The sequence below is a fragment of the Pristiophorus japonicus genome, chromosome 12, assembly GCF_044704955.1.
Source record: "Pristiophorus japonicus isolate sPriJap1 chromosome 12, sPriJap1.hap1, whole genome shotgun sequence".
NCBI lineage: Eukaryota > Metazoa > Chordata > Chondrichthyes > Pristiophoridae > Pristiophorus > Pristiophorus japonicus.
Window position 1 is genome coordinate 62,102,586 of NC_091988.1, and position 15,893 is coordinate 62,118,478.

Here is a 15,893-nt window from a genome sequence, read left to right on the forward strand (position 1 = left end):
TAACTACTAATCTTGTAATTTCATTGACCATGATCCGTAACTGGATCATTATTTGGTAATCAACACTTGAGTTAATAAATTTGTGCAAGGCAAAGGGTAGGGCATAGTTAGAAATGTGTAGAAATGGGCTGTCCCATTATAGAAAGGACATTGAAACCATAGAGGACATCAAGTTTATATCCACTTGGAAAACTGGGACTACTTCCACTGGAGCAGAACTCGGATATGAGGAGATGTTGGAGGTTTTCAAAATACTGAAGGTTTTGATGGGTGAATAGGGAAATACTATTTCCTCTGATTAACAATACGAGAGAAACTATATTAATGGCACAATAAAGTCTGATGTAACAACAGCTAAATCTCTTCCACATAGATTTACTATTACTATATTGGCAGTACCTATTTTCTCTGTTTTCTCCCCACTTCCGAAGGCACTAACTCGGGCTGGGATATGGTTTCATGGAACAACTTTCAGGAGTCTCCTTTGTGCACAAGCCTAGACCCTGGGCTTTCAAGCCAAGGTGTCTGGATTCATGAAGCCATCAGATTTCTGTCTGTCTCATTAGATTTTTATATTTGTTATACTTACTAGCATGCCATTTCCTTTGCCATATACTAATAAAATACATGTTACTATTGTGACTGTTATATATGTGGACTTGTATTTACTCTGTACAGCCACCAGAGGGCTCATCCCCTGGAGTCCCAAGGGATCCCATAATCCCTTGGGAGCAAAGGTATTTAAGGAGGCTTCACAGGTTGGAGAGGCACTCTGGAGACCTGCAATAAAAGACTACGGTCACACTTTACTTTGAGCTCAGTGTTCAGTCTGACTCTTTCTCCATACACAACAGTGACTACGGATCACCTTTTTAAAATTGTCAATAAGAAAGTGAGGAGAGAGGTTAGGAGAAATCTTTATGCAGGGTTATTGGAGCATGGATTTACCTCGGAGTTAGGCTTAAGCAGAGATGATTGTATCTTTTGAGGAGAGAGTGCCTTTCTGAAGCAGCAGAAGACGCAGGGCGATGGCGAGAGAGCAGGGCAGTGGGATTCGTTTTGGCCAGCACTAGCAAAGAGCCGGCACGGACACGTTGGCCCAAATGGCTGCCTTCTACTCTGTAAACCTCTGTATACTACATGGAGTGATTGCTGTGACACCAGCCAGTAATGGACTTAATATTGGAATAAAGCCATCACCACAAAATGCACAGGATGTCATTTAAAATGGAAAGTTAATATTCTTATCTGTTAATTATCAGAATCTTTCAATAAGATGATTATCTTGTAATTGTTCCTTGTTGTTCTTTCTTGCACGCTACGACTGTATTCTGCTGTTTAATTTGTTTACTTTGGGCTTTGTGGATATATGAAATTCTTTATATTGTACCTATATGTTTATGGCATTGAAACACTGGACTGTACACAGTGTAATAATTGTTTACTTGTCTGTGCGGTTTGTTCCAGGATTTGACCAGTAAGACCATGGAGCTGATTAGTGTTGCACCCCTTGAAATCCAGCGTGACATCATCACCAGCTTGCCAGAAATCCTTGAAGATGCTCAACACAATGATATTGCCAAGGAACTCAAGTAAGCTAGATCTGGAATATTTGGTGCATGTGCCCTTTTAAATATTGCTGAGAGTTGAGCTCCTCTGGTGGCTAAATTGATGATTACATTTTCTAATGTGGGATTGAACTGTACAGGTCTGATCCCATTCGTATTGGCCAACCTAATCTCAGCAAAGGTGGAGTCAGGAGTTTTACAGTTGTTTCAGTGCCTCTGGGCTCGAGACAACAACTTGTATTTATACAGTATAGCGTCTTTAACATCGTAAAATGTCCCAAGGCACTTCACAGGAGCATTGTCCAAAAATAAATAGACACTGAGCCATAAATTAGATATTAGGGCAGATGGCCAAAAGCTTGTTCAAAGAGGTAGGTTTTGGGAGCGCCTTAAAGGAGGAAAGAGGTAGAGAGGCAGAGAGGTTTAGGGAGGGAATTCCATAGCTTGGCAGCTGAAGGCATGGCCACCAATGGTTGAGCGATTAATATCAGGGATGCTCAAGAGGCCAGTTTTGAGGAGTGTCACTGTTTTGACGGGTTGTGGCTTTGGAGCAGATTACAGAGATATGAAGGGGTGAGGCCATGGAGCAATTTGAAAACAAGGAAGATAATTTTTTTAAACGAGACATTGCTTAACTGGGAGCCAATGTAGTTCAGCGAGCACAGGGGTGATGGTTGCCGTTTTGGAGCGTGGACAGGGCCCAGGTACAGAGGAGTAGGAAGGTCAGGGCGGATGAGCGCCGAGTGTTTGTGCCAAGATGTGGTGAATGTTTATGGTGGAGAAGCGGTGAGAGATCGTGGCGCAGGTGGGACAGATGAGGGTACGGGGCCCAGAAGAGCCAGGGGTAGCACAGGCCAGCCCACACTGCGATATGTGTGCGCGCTAGGTCCGTGCAGCAGAGCAGGTCTCCAGTCGTCTTGGTTTAGCCTCGCCACTGGATAAAGGCGTAGCTCTGTCGAGCCCGTGTGGTAGCTGGTGTGCAACGGTCACCAAACATTAAAAATTTTTACGCACAGCCATCTTCCAAGCCCTCAATTAGAGTTCAGGACTGGAACATCAGATCCTTCATCTAAACACCTGTGAACTCGTGGAAACAAGTCATTCTCGTTTGAGGGACCGCCTATGATGATGATGATGATGATGATGGATGAATGGGACTTGGTGCGAGTTAGAACATGGGCAGCAGAGTTTTGCATGACAAGTTTACGGTGGGTAGAATGTGGGAGGCCAGCCAGGAGTGCACTGGAATAGTCAAGTCTAGAGATATCAAAGGCTTCACCAGCAAATGAGCTGAGGCAGGAGCGGAGTTGTGCAATGTTCCGCAGGTGGAAATAGATGATCTTCATTATGACACAGATATGTGGTCGGAAGCTCATTTCAGGATCAAATAATGACATGAAGAGGGAATATCAGCCCGGCGCCCACACCTGATAACTATCCAATGACTCAGGCTGGAAAGTACATTTTAGGAAAGGCACACTATGACACCTGCCCCACCGTGGATTGGCTAAGGCACTGGAGAGCATCTAGCACCCATGGAATTATACCCCAATAGTGTCTCCAGCAGAGAAGAGAAAATTAGAGGGACAAAGTACTGTCAACATGATTTTCCTTAAATCCTGGAATGTAAGTTTTATATTCAAGATGGGACATTTGCGACAACATTCTAGTTCTAGTAATTACTATCATAGCTGTGAAAAGAAAAAGACTTGCAATTATATAGCGCCTTTCACAATCACCGGACGTCCCAAAGCACTTTACAGCCAATGAAGTACTTTTTGGGAGTGTAGTCACTGTTATAATGTAGGAAACGCGCAGCCAATTTACACACACAAAGCTCCCACAAACAGCAATGTGATGATGACCATATAATCTGTTTTAGTGATGTTGGTTGAGGATAAATATTGTCCAGGACACCGAGAATAACTCCCCTGCTCCTCTTCGAAACATAGAAACATGGAAAATAGGAGCAGTAGTAGGCCATTCGGCCCTTCGAGTTTGCACTGCCATTCAATATGATCATGTCTGATCCTCTATCTCAACACCATGGGCCCAAGTTTCCACAGGATAAAAAACGGGCGCCCCTCCGAGCTGGGCGCCCGTTTTTCGCGCCTAAAACGGCGCCAGAAAAAAAACGCACTATTCTCGAGCGCTTTGCAGCTCCTTGTCTGATTGGCGCGGCGCCCAGGGGGGCGGAGCCTACACTTGCGCCGATTTTGGTAAGTGGGAGGGGGCGGGTACTATTTAAATTAGTTTTTTTCCTGCCGGCAACGCTGCGCGTTGGAGTGTTCGCGCATGCGCAGTGTGAAGGAAACATTGGCACTCGGCCATTTTTGTAGTTCTTTGTAGCTGTTTAATTTTTGAACATTTTTTAATAAAAGCACATTGCCATCAGCACTGAGGCTACCCTTCTCACTGTCTCCTTCCCCTCCCTCCCCTCCACGGCAACAAACTGCTGTCTCCTTCCCCTCCCTCCCCTCCACGGCAACAAACCGCTGTCTCCTTCCCCTCCCTCCCCTCCACGGCAACAAACAGCTGTCTCCTTCCCCTCCCTCCCCTCCACGGCAACAAATGGCGGTTTCCTCCCCCTCCCTCCCCTCCACGGCAACAAACCGCTGTCTCCTTCCCCTCCCCCCACGGGAACGAACGATGGCTGAAGCACTTTCACACAGGTAGGAAGATGGTTTATTTAATCTTTTCTTTGCTTATAAATGTTTATTCAGGTTGGATTTATTCGTATAATATTTGTAGAAGTATAAATAAGGATTGATTATAGAATTTAATGACTTCCCTTCCCCCCCCACCTCGTCTGGACACCTAATTTGTAACCTGCGCCTGATTTTTTAATGTGTAGAACAGGTTTTTTCAGTTCTACAAAAATCTTCACTTGCTTCATTCTACTTTAGTTTGGAGTACGTTTTCACTGTGGAAACTTTGAAATCAGGCGTCAGTGGCCGGACATGCCCCTTTTTGAAGAAAAAATTCTGTTCCAAAGTAGAACTGTTCTACCTGACTAGAACTGCAGAAAAAAAAATGTGGAGAATTGCGATTTCTAAGATAGTCCGTTCTCCACCAGTTGCTCCTAAAAATCAGGTGCAAATCATGTGGAAACTTGGGCCCCATATTCCCGCTTTTTCCCCATACTCCTTGATGCCTTTTGTTTCTAGAAATCTATCTATCTCCCTCTTAAATATATTCAATGACTTGATCTCCACAGCCTTCTGTGGTAGAGAATTCCACAGGTTCACCACCCTCTGAGTGAAAAAATTTCTCCTCATCTTGGTCCTAAATTTACTACCCCATATCCTGAGACTGTCACCCCTTGTTCTAGACTTCACAGCCAAGGGGAAACATCTTCAGTCTATCCAACCCAGTCAGAATTTTATACGTTTCAATGAGATCCCCTCTCAATCTTCTAAACTCTAGTGAATACAGGCCTAGTCGACCCAATCTCTCTTCCTACGACAGTCCTTCCATCCCAGGAATCAGTCTGGTGAACCTTTGCTGCACTCCCTCTATGGCAAGTATATCCTTTCTTGGGTAAGGAGACCAAAAATGCACACAATACTCCAGATGCAGTCTCACCAAGGCCCTGTATAATTGTAGTAAGACATCCTTGCTCCTGTATTCAAATCCTCTTGCAATGAAGGCCAACAAACCATTTGCCTTCCTAACTGCTTGCTGCACCTGCATGTTTGCTTTCAATGACTGGTGTACAAGGACACCCAGGTCCCTCTGTACATCGACACTTCCCAAACCATCACCATTTAAATAATACTTTTATGTTTTTCCTACCAAAGTGGATAACTTCACATTTATCCACGTTATACTGCATCTGCCATGTGTTTGCCCACTCACTCAACCTATCTAACTGGCCTTGCAGCATCTTTGTATCCTCCTCACAACTCTCAATCCCACCTAGTTTTGTGTTGTCAGCAAACTTGGAAATATTACATTTGGTTCCCTCATCCAAATCATTTATATATATATATTGTGAATAGCTGGGGCTCAAGCACAGATCACTGTGGTACCCCACTAGTCACTGCCCGCCATCCCGAAAAAGACCCGTTTATTCCTACTCTCTGTTTCCTGTCAGTTGACCAATTTTCAATCCATGCCAATACATTACCCCCACTCCTATATGCTTTAATTTTGCACACTAACCTCTTATGTGGGACTTTATCAAAGGCCTTCTGAAAATCCCAATACACTACATCCACTGGTTCTCCCTTATCTATTCCATCACTTACATCCTCAAAAAACTCGAGTCGGTTTGTCAAACATGATTTTCCTTTCATAAATCCATGTTGACTTTGTTTAATCCCGTTGATATTATCCAAGTATGGCGTTATCACATCCTTTATAATAGACTCCAGCATTTTCCCTACTACTGATGTCAGGCTATAACTGGTCTGTAGTTCCTCGTTTTCTCTCTCCCTCTTTTTTTAAATAGTGGGGTTACATTTGCCACCCTCCAATCTGTAGGAACTGTTTCATAATCTATAGAATTTTGGAAGATGACAACCAATGCATCTACTATTTCCATGGCTACCTCTTTTAGTACTCTGGAATGCAGATCATCAGGCCCTGGGGATTTATCTGCCTTCAGTCCCATTAGTTTCTCCAGCACTATTTTCTTACTAATAATCATTTCCTTTAACTCCTCTTGCTCACTAGACCCTTGGTTCCCTAGCATTTCTGGGACGATTTTTGTGTCCTCTTCTGTGAAGACAGAACCAAAGTATTTATTTACTTGTTCTGCCATTTCCTTGTTCCCCATTACAAATTCTCCCGTTTCTCTCTGTAAAGGGCCTACATTTGTCTTCACTAATCTTTTTCTTTTTACGTACTTGTAGAAACGTTTGCAGTTGTTTTTTATGTTCCTTGCAAGTTTACTCTCCTACTCTATTTTTCCCTTCTTAATCAATCTCTTGGTCCTTTTTTTGCTGAATTCTAAACTGCTCCTAATCTTCAGGCTTGCTACTTTTTCTAGCAACTTTGTATAACTCCTCTTTGGATCTAATACTATCCTTAATTTCTTTTGTTCGCCATGGTTGGGCCACTTTTCCTTTTGTGTTTTGTGTGCTAGAAAGGAATGTATAACTATTGCAATTCATGCATTCGTTCCTTAAGTATTAGCCATTGCCTATCACCTATCCACCATCATGCTTTTTAATGAATCTTCCCAATCTATCATAGCCAATTCATTCCTCATACCTTCGTAGTTTCCTTTGTTTAGATTTAGAACCCGAGTTTCAGATTGGACTACTTCACTTTCCATCTTAATAAAGAATTCAATAATGTTATGGTCATTCTTCCCTAAAGGGCCCCGCACAACAAGATTAACCCCTTCTCATTACACAATAATCAATCTAGGATAGCCTGTTCCCTAGTAGGCTCCTCAACATACTGGTCTAAAAAAGCATCTCGCACACACTCCAGGAATTCATCTGCCACTGTATTATTACTAATTTGGTTTGGCCAGTCTATATGTAGATTAAAGTCACCTATGATTATTGTAGTATCTTTGCTACATGCATCTCTAATTTCCTGTTTGATACCGTCCCCTACACTACCACTACTGTTTGGAGGCCTATAGACAACTCCCACCAATGTTTTCTGCCCCTTGGTGCTCCTTAGCTCTACATCTTGATTTTCTGAGCCAATATCCTTTCTCACTATTGCTCTGATTTCATCCTTTACTAACAACGCCACACCACCCCCTCTTCCTTTTTGCCTGTCCTTCCTAAATATTGAACATCCTTGGACATTCAGTTCCCAACCATGTCTCCGTAATTGCAACTATATCGTATCCGTTTACATCTGTAGTGCCATGGGATCTTTCACGTCCACCTGAGAGCAGACGGGGCCTCGGTTTAACGTCTCATCCGAAAGACGGCACATCCGACAGTGCAGCGCTCTCTCAGCACTGCACTGGAGTGTCAGCCTAGATTTATGTGCTCAAGTTTCTGGAGTCTTCTGACTCCAAGGTGAGGCTGCACCCACTAGTCACTGTGAGCATAATATGAACATCATGTAACAGCTTCACCTGGCAAGAGGTTTGTGATAATATCCAAATAATAGAGATTTAGATATCGAAGGAAATAGTCCAAACTGTAAAATGCAGTTATCAGAGTGGACAATCAGAATCCAGAAAAAATTCTCCGTGGTTTTTCTTTCTGCTGTTTAAATTTTTTTCCAAAAGAAAATCATTTTTATCCACTCCAGTTTTAATGGAACCACAATAATACACATGTGTGGTCTGGCTTGTAGGTATAAAAAACTTTGGCATAACCTCTGTAGACTGGCACTATTTTGCCTATCCATCCCCATATTCTGTTTTTTTTTAATTGCTTTCCCATATTGCCTCAACATTGAAAGTGCATGTTATTGCTCTCAAATCTCTTTATACATCTCCATGTGGAAATGTGGTTCCATTTATTGTATAACTATGTTGTTCTTGAGTGCTTTTGCATTTTTGAATTGGCTCATATTTCCAGACAGTTTGACAATTCTTTCTAACACTTCCTTGTTTATTTATTCTGTCTGACAGTTCCTTGTTGCAACAGAACACCCAGTTGACAGTGCCCATCCTGGATGCTCTCTCTAGCCTCAATCTACGTGCTGAGCTGTTGGTAGAGGTGAGGTTCCCACTCCCCCATCTCCCCACGGAATTGCAATATTTAAAGTATGAAATTCCCTCACTCCCTGCTCAGGACAGGTAATTGTAATGTATGAAAATGGATGGAATCTCTTCCACTGCTCCTTCTTCCAAGGTTGATTCTATGGGCTGCAATTGAGAACAGAAAACAAGGAGCCAGTACAAATAAATTCTTGTTTGGATATTTGTCGGGGCACTACAATTTGCCAAAATGTCTTGGGTTGGGGTGGGTGCAAAGTCAGTCATTCTGTTTGTCCCTGCTGGAAAAGTGCATACCTTGACTTGATCTGGAATACACTATTTGAAAAAGTGGTGGAGGCAGATTCAGTAGTAACTTTCAAAACAACAACAACTTGTATTTATACAGCGCCTTTAACATAGTAAAATGTCCCAAGGCACTTCACAGGAGCATTATCAAACAAAATTTGATCCCCAAGCCAATCAAGGAGATATTAGGACAGGTGATCAAAAGCTTGGTCAACGAGGTAGGTTTTAAGGAGGAGCAAGAGGCGGAGAGGTTTACGGAGGGAATTCCAGAGCTTAGGGCCGAGGCAGCTGAAGGCATGGTTGCCAATGGTGTAGTGATTAAAATCAGGGATACGCAAGAATTGGAGGAGCACGGAGATCTCGGAGAGTTGTAGGGCTGGAGGAGGTTAGAGAGAGAGGGAGGTGCGAAGCCAAGGAGGGATTTGGAAACAAGGATGAGAGTTACAAAAACAAGATGTTGCAGGACCGGGAGCCAATGTAAGTCAGTGAGCACAGGTGTGATGAGTGAGCGGGACTTAGTGCAAGTTAGTATACAAGCAGCAGAGTTTTGGACGAGCTCAAGTTTATGGAAGATGGGAGGCAGGCCCAGAGAATAATCAAGTCTGGAGGTAACAAAGGCATGGATGAGGATTTCAGCAGCAGATGAGCTGAGGCAGGGGTTGAGATGGGCAATGTTATGGAGGTGGAAGTAGATGGACTTGAGAGTGGATATATATACTTAAAAAGGAGAAACCCGCTGGACTAGGGGGAAAGAGCAGGGGAGTGGGACTAATTGGATAGCTCTTTCAAAGAGCTGGCATAGACACTACGGGCCGAATGGCTTCCTTCTGTGCTGTTGGGTGTCCCAAAGAGGCCCTGAGAGTACGCCCGTCATACTAACTGCAAAATCTGGGCCAATGTAATTGCGTATTCACATATAGAAAAACTATAGGTTGTTTTTGACATTAGTGAAATATTTCAATGTGTGGTTCATTGGTCTTTTTTTCACCCGCAGGTGCGTCACTCTGTCATGTCAACCCTATCTGCAGTGAAACTTGGCGATCTCCCTGTAGTTGTCAAGTTCATTCTTCATGCCATCAGAGCAGCAGATGCTGTGGAGGTAAAACACATAATGGGCTTTAACATTACAAATCTACAGCCAGTGATGAACTGTCGACTGTTGTTAGAAACATAAACTGCCTGACTTACTTGTGGAACTTGAGTGAACAGACAATATCTTGGTTTAATATTTCATCTGAAAGACTGCACCTCTGATAGGCACTTCTTCAGTACTGCACTGAAGTGCCAGCCTAGATTATGTGTTTAAGTCTTGGAGTGGGGCTTAAACACACAACTTGCTGACTCAGAGGCGAGATTGTGACCAACTGAGCCAAACTCTTGAGATGAGTCAATTAAATGTAACAGGCTAATATTAATTGTCCTATTAGGAATGTAATTCTGAAAAGAGAGCTTGGCTACACCAGATATTGGTGCTAAGTGCAATTAGACACCAGATATTGGTGCTAAGTGCAATTAGGCACCAAGTGTATTTAAATGGTAAGTAATTCTGAGCCACTATTGGCATCGGCCATTGATATCCCCATCCAGAGTACATTCCGTGTCCCTGCTTCCTTCATAGCTGCCTCAGTGATATTTAACCTGCAGGAGTACTGATTCATCAGTTGTGTTGGGGTGGCGAAGAGGATCAGTCGGCCATGAAACTTCATGGGGTCTGAAGTCAGTGTTGAGGACTCCCAGGGCCAGTCCTATCCAACTGTACACCACTGTGCTGGTGGGACAGGACATACCCATCAGTAATGATGGAGAAGGCTGGGGTGTTGGCTGAGAGATAAGATATTTATTGTGAGCTAAACAATTTAAGGCTGTTGCTTGACCAGTCTGAAACAGTTCTCCCAACATAGACATGAGTCCCCAGATGTTAGTGAGAGAAACTTTGCAGGGTCGACTGAGCTGCGATTGCCTGGTTTGATGCTGATGGATCTGTCCAATGTTTATTTTGATCTATAGTGATTTTTTTTTTACAAATTGAGTGACTTGCTGGGAAGTCTGTTGACTACAGAGGACATTAAGAATCAACCTTGTAGTCTGTGACCGGGGTTCCATGTAGACCAGTCTGGGTAGAAGTGCAGACTCCGTTCCCTGAAGGACATTAGTGAACCAGTCTGGCAGCTTTTGTGGTTATTTTACCAGATTTATTGGATTTGACCTCTGCGTTGTTAGTCCCCACATTACCTTACCCCTATGTATTCTATCTGACCTGGAGCCACTTGATATAGATTCACAGGACTCTATTTAAGGAACACAAAGACGTGTTATTTTTGACGAAGTGCGCAGTCATAATGTCCTCGTTGTCCTTCCGTGTCTTGTTTCAATCTGAGCATTTTCATTGGCATCTTTGATGCTGCTGATATCATGCTGTTAGAGGCTTTAAGCCCATTCCATGGCCTGGATTTTGAGGTGATCATGACGGCAAAACTCTTGTGTTTGTTGTCATTACCCCTCTGAAACTGACGATTTAGCGCATGAGCAGATAAACGCAGAAATTCTGACGTTGCTGTCAGTCATTCCCTGCTCCGCCACAGGCTGCGCTGTGGAATTTTCCCATAGCTGGCAATCAGTGAAATCATAGAATGGTTATAGCACAGAAGGAGGCCACTTGGCCCGTCGAGCCCATGCCGGCTCTCTGCAAGAGCACTTCAGCTAGTCCCACTCCCCTGCCCTTTCCCCGTAGCCCTGAATTTTATTTTCCTTCAGGTACTTAGCCAATTCCCTTTGGAAAGCCACGATTGAATCTGCCTCCACCACCCTTTCAGGCAGCACGTTCCAGATCCTAACCACTCGCTGCGTAAACAAGTTTTTCCTCATGTTGCCTTTGGTTCTTTTGCCAATCATTTTAAATCTGTGTCCTCGACCCTTCTACCAGTGGGAACAGTTTCTCTCTATCTACTCTGTCCATACCCCTCTTGATTTTGAACACCTCTATCAAATCTCCTCTCAACCTTCTCTGCTCTAATTAGAACAACCCAGTCTTCTCCAGTCTATCCATGTAACTGAAGTCCCTCATCCCTGGAACCATTCTTGTAAATCCTTTCTACACCCTCTTTAAGGCCTTCACATCCTTCCTAAAGTGTGGTGCCCAGAATTAGAGTCAATACTCCAGTTGAGACTGAACCAGTGTTTTATAAAGCTTCATCATAACTTCCGTGCTTTTGTACTCTATACCTATTAATGAACCCTCGGATCCCGTATGCTTTGTTTACCGCTTTCTCAACCTGCCCTGCCACCTTCAATGATTTGTGCACATATACCCCCAGGGCTCTCTGTTCCTGCACCCACTTTAGAATTGTACCTGAAAACTTCCCCTTTTCCACTCTAATATCGCTATTAAATACCCGATAAAAAGTTACGCTTTGTTCAATGAGGTGTAACTGGGTTTTTAACGCCATTCTGAATAATAACTAATGCTAAACAACCGTTCTGGCCCTAAAAAAAAATAATTTTATAATTGTGGAATGTCAAATTTCTCTATTATAATAAAAGGTGCTACATTTTTAAAATAATAAATATATTTTAAGTTCATGTATGTTATTTCAGCTTCTCCCTTAACCAATGTCTATGTCCTTACCTTTATTTTGTTTTCTGTAAAATGTTTAAGATGTGACTGATAAAAGCTGTTTTTGCTACCTGTGAGAATTCTTCAATGTGATTGGCTGCTTAGGCAGCTTGATGATATCACTGCTGCTGTTCGCTGGAGATCCCCTATTGACAGCGCTACAATCAAATTAATGTTGAGAAAGCTAAAGTTTTAGCCAAAGAGATCGTTGGGCAGCTTTCTTCGAGGTCAGTGGCGATCGCCGTCGCTTCGCCACTGACCGCAAATTCCGGGCCCATGTGTTTAGTGGGCCAGAAGCAGACTGCTGTATCCAGCAATAACTCTCAAAAAAGTGGAACCTGAGCAAGTTTATGCTTGGACGTACAGCCAATGTTGCATTTACTTCAGATGCACTCTTATAATATTAAATCACCCACAGTTACAATGTTTTTTTTTGCGTCTCAGCCTGGCTCCGAGACGTTGCACAGCGTTGTGGCCATGCAAAGTTTGATTCAAAGATGGACGTATAAAATTATTGTGTGTAGGAAATGTATGTCATTTGACTTCTGTCAGATTTAAATTTTAACGTGGCTTTCATCCACACAATGAGAGACCTTGTGGAGGAGTCCTAGTTTTGAACTCAGTTGACTGAGACTTGTGCTGTTTTTCTTGCAGGTAATTACAGAACTGCGCAAGAATCTAGAATTGGAGTCCTGTGTGCTTCCTTCACAACTGCAGGCTAGCCAAGACAAGCGGAAGCAGAAGAGTGCGACGGGGTACGATGTCAAAACAGTAACGTTAAGCATAAATGATGCAGCTGGAATTTGAACGGTCTCTCGTTGTAATGTAACATTGAGATCCCTCATCTTGTTGAGTAGAAAATAAAATTCAAGCAAAGGGGATTAAAATGGACCCTGCCCCTCTTTGAATAGAAACATCTAAGCCTTTTGTTTCCCAGAAGAGACAACCTTTTTAAAAGAAGAGCCCCCATCTGCAAAAGCTAGTGGTATAATTCAGTCAACTGTACGAATAGCCCAGTGGAGCGCCAAACCCGTTGAAAATAGACTTCTTAATTTTTAACCCAGTTCCCAATTTCCGAAATCTTTTGAAGAATTGGTGATTCGGAACCCTTCTTAGGCAGTCCCTCGGAGTCAAGGATGACTTGCTTCCGCACTAAAAATGAGTTCAGATGACTGATGAGTCCAATGCAGGACCTACAGTCTCTGTTACAGGTGGGGCAGACGGTGGTTGAAGGGTCAGGTGGGTGAGGTGCTTGGGTTGTCGTGCGTTCCTTCTGCTGTTTGTGCTTGGCTTCCGCTTGCTCCCGGCGAAGAGACTCGAGATGTTCAGCGCTTTCCCGGATGCTTCTCCTCCACTTTGAGTGGTCTTGGTCCAGGGATTCCCAGGTGTTGGCGGGGATGTTACACTTTTTCAAGGAGGCTTTGAGGGTGTCCTTGAAGCGTTTCCTCTGCCCACCAAGGGCTCACTTGGCATGTCGGAGCTCCGGGTAGATTGCTTGTTTTGGGAGTTTCGTATCGGGCATGCGGACAATGTGGCCCGTTCATCGGAGCTGATCAACCGTGGTCAATGCTTCGATGCTGGGGATGTTGGCCTGAACGAGAACACTGACTTTGGTGTGCCTATCTTGCCAATGGATTTTACAGGATCTTGCGGAGGCAGCGTTGGTAGTACTTCTCCAGTGTTTTGAAGTGCCTGCTTTACATGGTCCTTATCTCTGAAGCATTTCGGACGGCGAGTATCACTACAGCTCTGTAGACCATGAGCTTGGTGCCGGGTTTGAGGGCCGAGTCTTCAAACACTTTTTTCCTCAGGCGACCGAAAGCTGCACTGGCATATTGAAGGCGGTGTTGGACTTCGTCATCAATGTCTGCGTTTGTTGACAGTAAGCTCCTGATGTATGGAAAATGGCCCACGTTGTCCAAGGCCTCGTCGTGGATTTTGATAATCGGGGCGGTAGTACTGTGTGGCGGGGGCAGGTTGATCGGAGACCGTTGTCTCACGGTAATGCTCAACACACAAGGCTGTATCAGTTTATTTTGATGGGAGTCCACCAAGCAGAAGGGAAAATGCACCTGATCTCTACAACCAGTTCACATCGGGAGTTCCTTAAATACAATGCAATGCTCACTCAGAAGACAAGTTTTACGGACGATAACGGATGCTGATCAATGTTCTGTTTCTTTGCTTAGGAGCTCAATGAATCAGGAGGACAGCGGTCACGACTGCGTTGCGATTATGTTCGATGTCATCAAAGCCGCTGTAAGGTTTCAAAAAGCGACGGCTGAAGCCTGGATTAAGGTGATCTCAATTGTTATTTCTTTATGTTGAAGTTTTCAAGGTTGTAAATGAGATGGGTTGACGCAATGAAGGACGAAGGTTTGGTATGGCACTATTTTGGTTTTGTGTGTTGTGGGGCACCTGTGAACCACGTGGACACAGCTTGTCTTGCAAAGGCCTGTCATCGTGGAACCAAGCCAATACTGGGAGCTGTAATTATTGTTAGTATTCAACCTCCTTCCTTCTCTGGTTCACAACACACTTCGAGTAGGCATGAGACACTTGATGGTGGAATATACGGAACCGACTTCATTGATGTACAGTGTAGTGATCGGCCTAACTGTATGCAGAGAGAGCAGCTTTTTGGTTTTTGTATCTTTCGAGCTCTCTGGAGAACTATTGAAAACCATGAAATAAAAACAGAAAATGCTGGAAACACTCGGCAGGTCAGGCAGCATCTGTGGAGAGAGAAACAAAGTTAACGTTTAAGGTCGATGATCTTCCATCTGATGAATAGGACTTGTACCTTACGCACAGATGTGCAGCAAAATATAAAGGCTGAGACTGGCTGATATTTATTACTTTTTCTTGCAGGCTATTGAAAGTGTAGATTCTGCTGCCGAGCACAAGGTAACTAATTCCCATTGCTATCTGCGGTTTCTTGTAATTGTTAACAAATTATGCTTATTTTAAAAATAAACCATTTAGGCTACTCTGTCCTGTGTTGAAATAAATGTTGCCAGTGAAGTGAAAGAACCAGGTACCTCATTAGAGGCAGAAAGTGTTGAGTTAGCTGTCCAGCTTTAACATGCCAAGTGTAGTCAATATGGATCTTATTTCATGTGCAACATAAACGATAAACTGATTCTAAACAAAAGAGGAGCTAGTTGGCTTTGTTCTTTTTAAAAGTGATGGAAGATTTATGGAATGCAAAATTCTGATAGAGGACTAGGATTTACTCAGTGCTCGATCTTGATCGGGGAATCAAATCACATCTCCAACTGTGGGAGAGCTGATGGCTTATGCACAGTGACAGTGTCTGATATGACAGTGCTTTGTAACTGACTGTCTGAGAAATTGCTAGCCCACGTCACTGCACGCATTCCTTCCCTCAACCAAGTGAGAGGAGTACATCCTGATTATGGGCAGAGAAACTTGGAGAGCGTGAAATGTTAGTGTTTGGAAGGGAGAAAGACATGCATTACCACTCGTAGCCTTTCAAATTCCAGTATCAAGAAAGTACAGAGGGCACCTGTTCAGAATATACCTGTTCTTGACGGCCGTTTACAGCGGTGAAAATAGAATCATAGAATGATGCAACACAGGAGGAGGCCATTCGGCCCATCATGCCTTTGAAAGAGCTGTCCACTTAATCTCATCCTCTTACCCTTTCCCCATCGCCCTGCACATTTTTCTCCTTCCATTATTTATCCAATTCCTTTACTGAATCTGCTCCCCCGCCCCCCCCTCTCATGCAGTGCATTTCAGATTCGCTGCGTAAAAAAAA

The 15,893-nt window shown here is 43.6% G+C and overlaps 1 protein-coding gene across 3 annotated transcripts in view; it reads left to right on the plus strand.

Moving 5' to 3' along the window:
• Positions 1–15,893, plus strand: part of fancd2 (FA complementation group D2) — a 107,231-nt gene that overhangs the window by 14,393 nt on the left and 76,945 nt on the right. For all 3 annotated transcript variants that reach the window (XM_070895580.1, XM_070895582.1, XM_070895581.1), the window contains exons 8-13: positions 1,468–1,592; positions 8,122–8,209; positions 9,491–9,595; positions 12,764–12,864; positions 14,299–14,407; positions 14,981–15,016. In XM_070895580.1, coding sequence (XP_070751681.1) covers positions 1,468–1,592; positions 8,122–8,209; positions 9,491–9,595; positions 12,764–12,864; positions 14,299–14,407; positions 14,981–15,016 — 564 coding nt within the window. The remainder of the gene's footprint in view (positions 1–1,467; positions 1,593–8,121; positions 8,210–9,490; positions 9,596–12,763; positions 12,865–14,298; positions 14,408–14,980; positions 15,017–15,893) is intronic.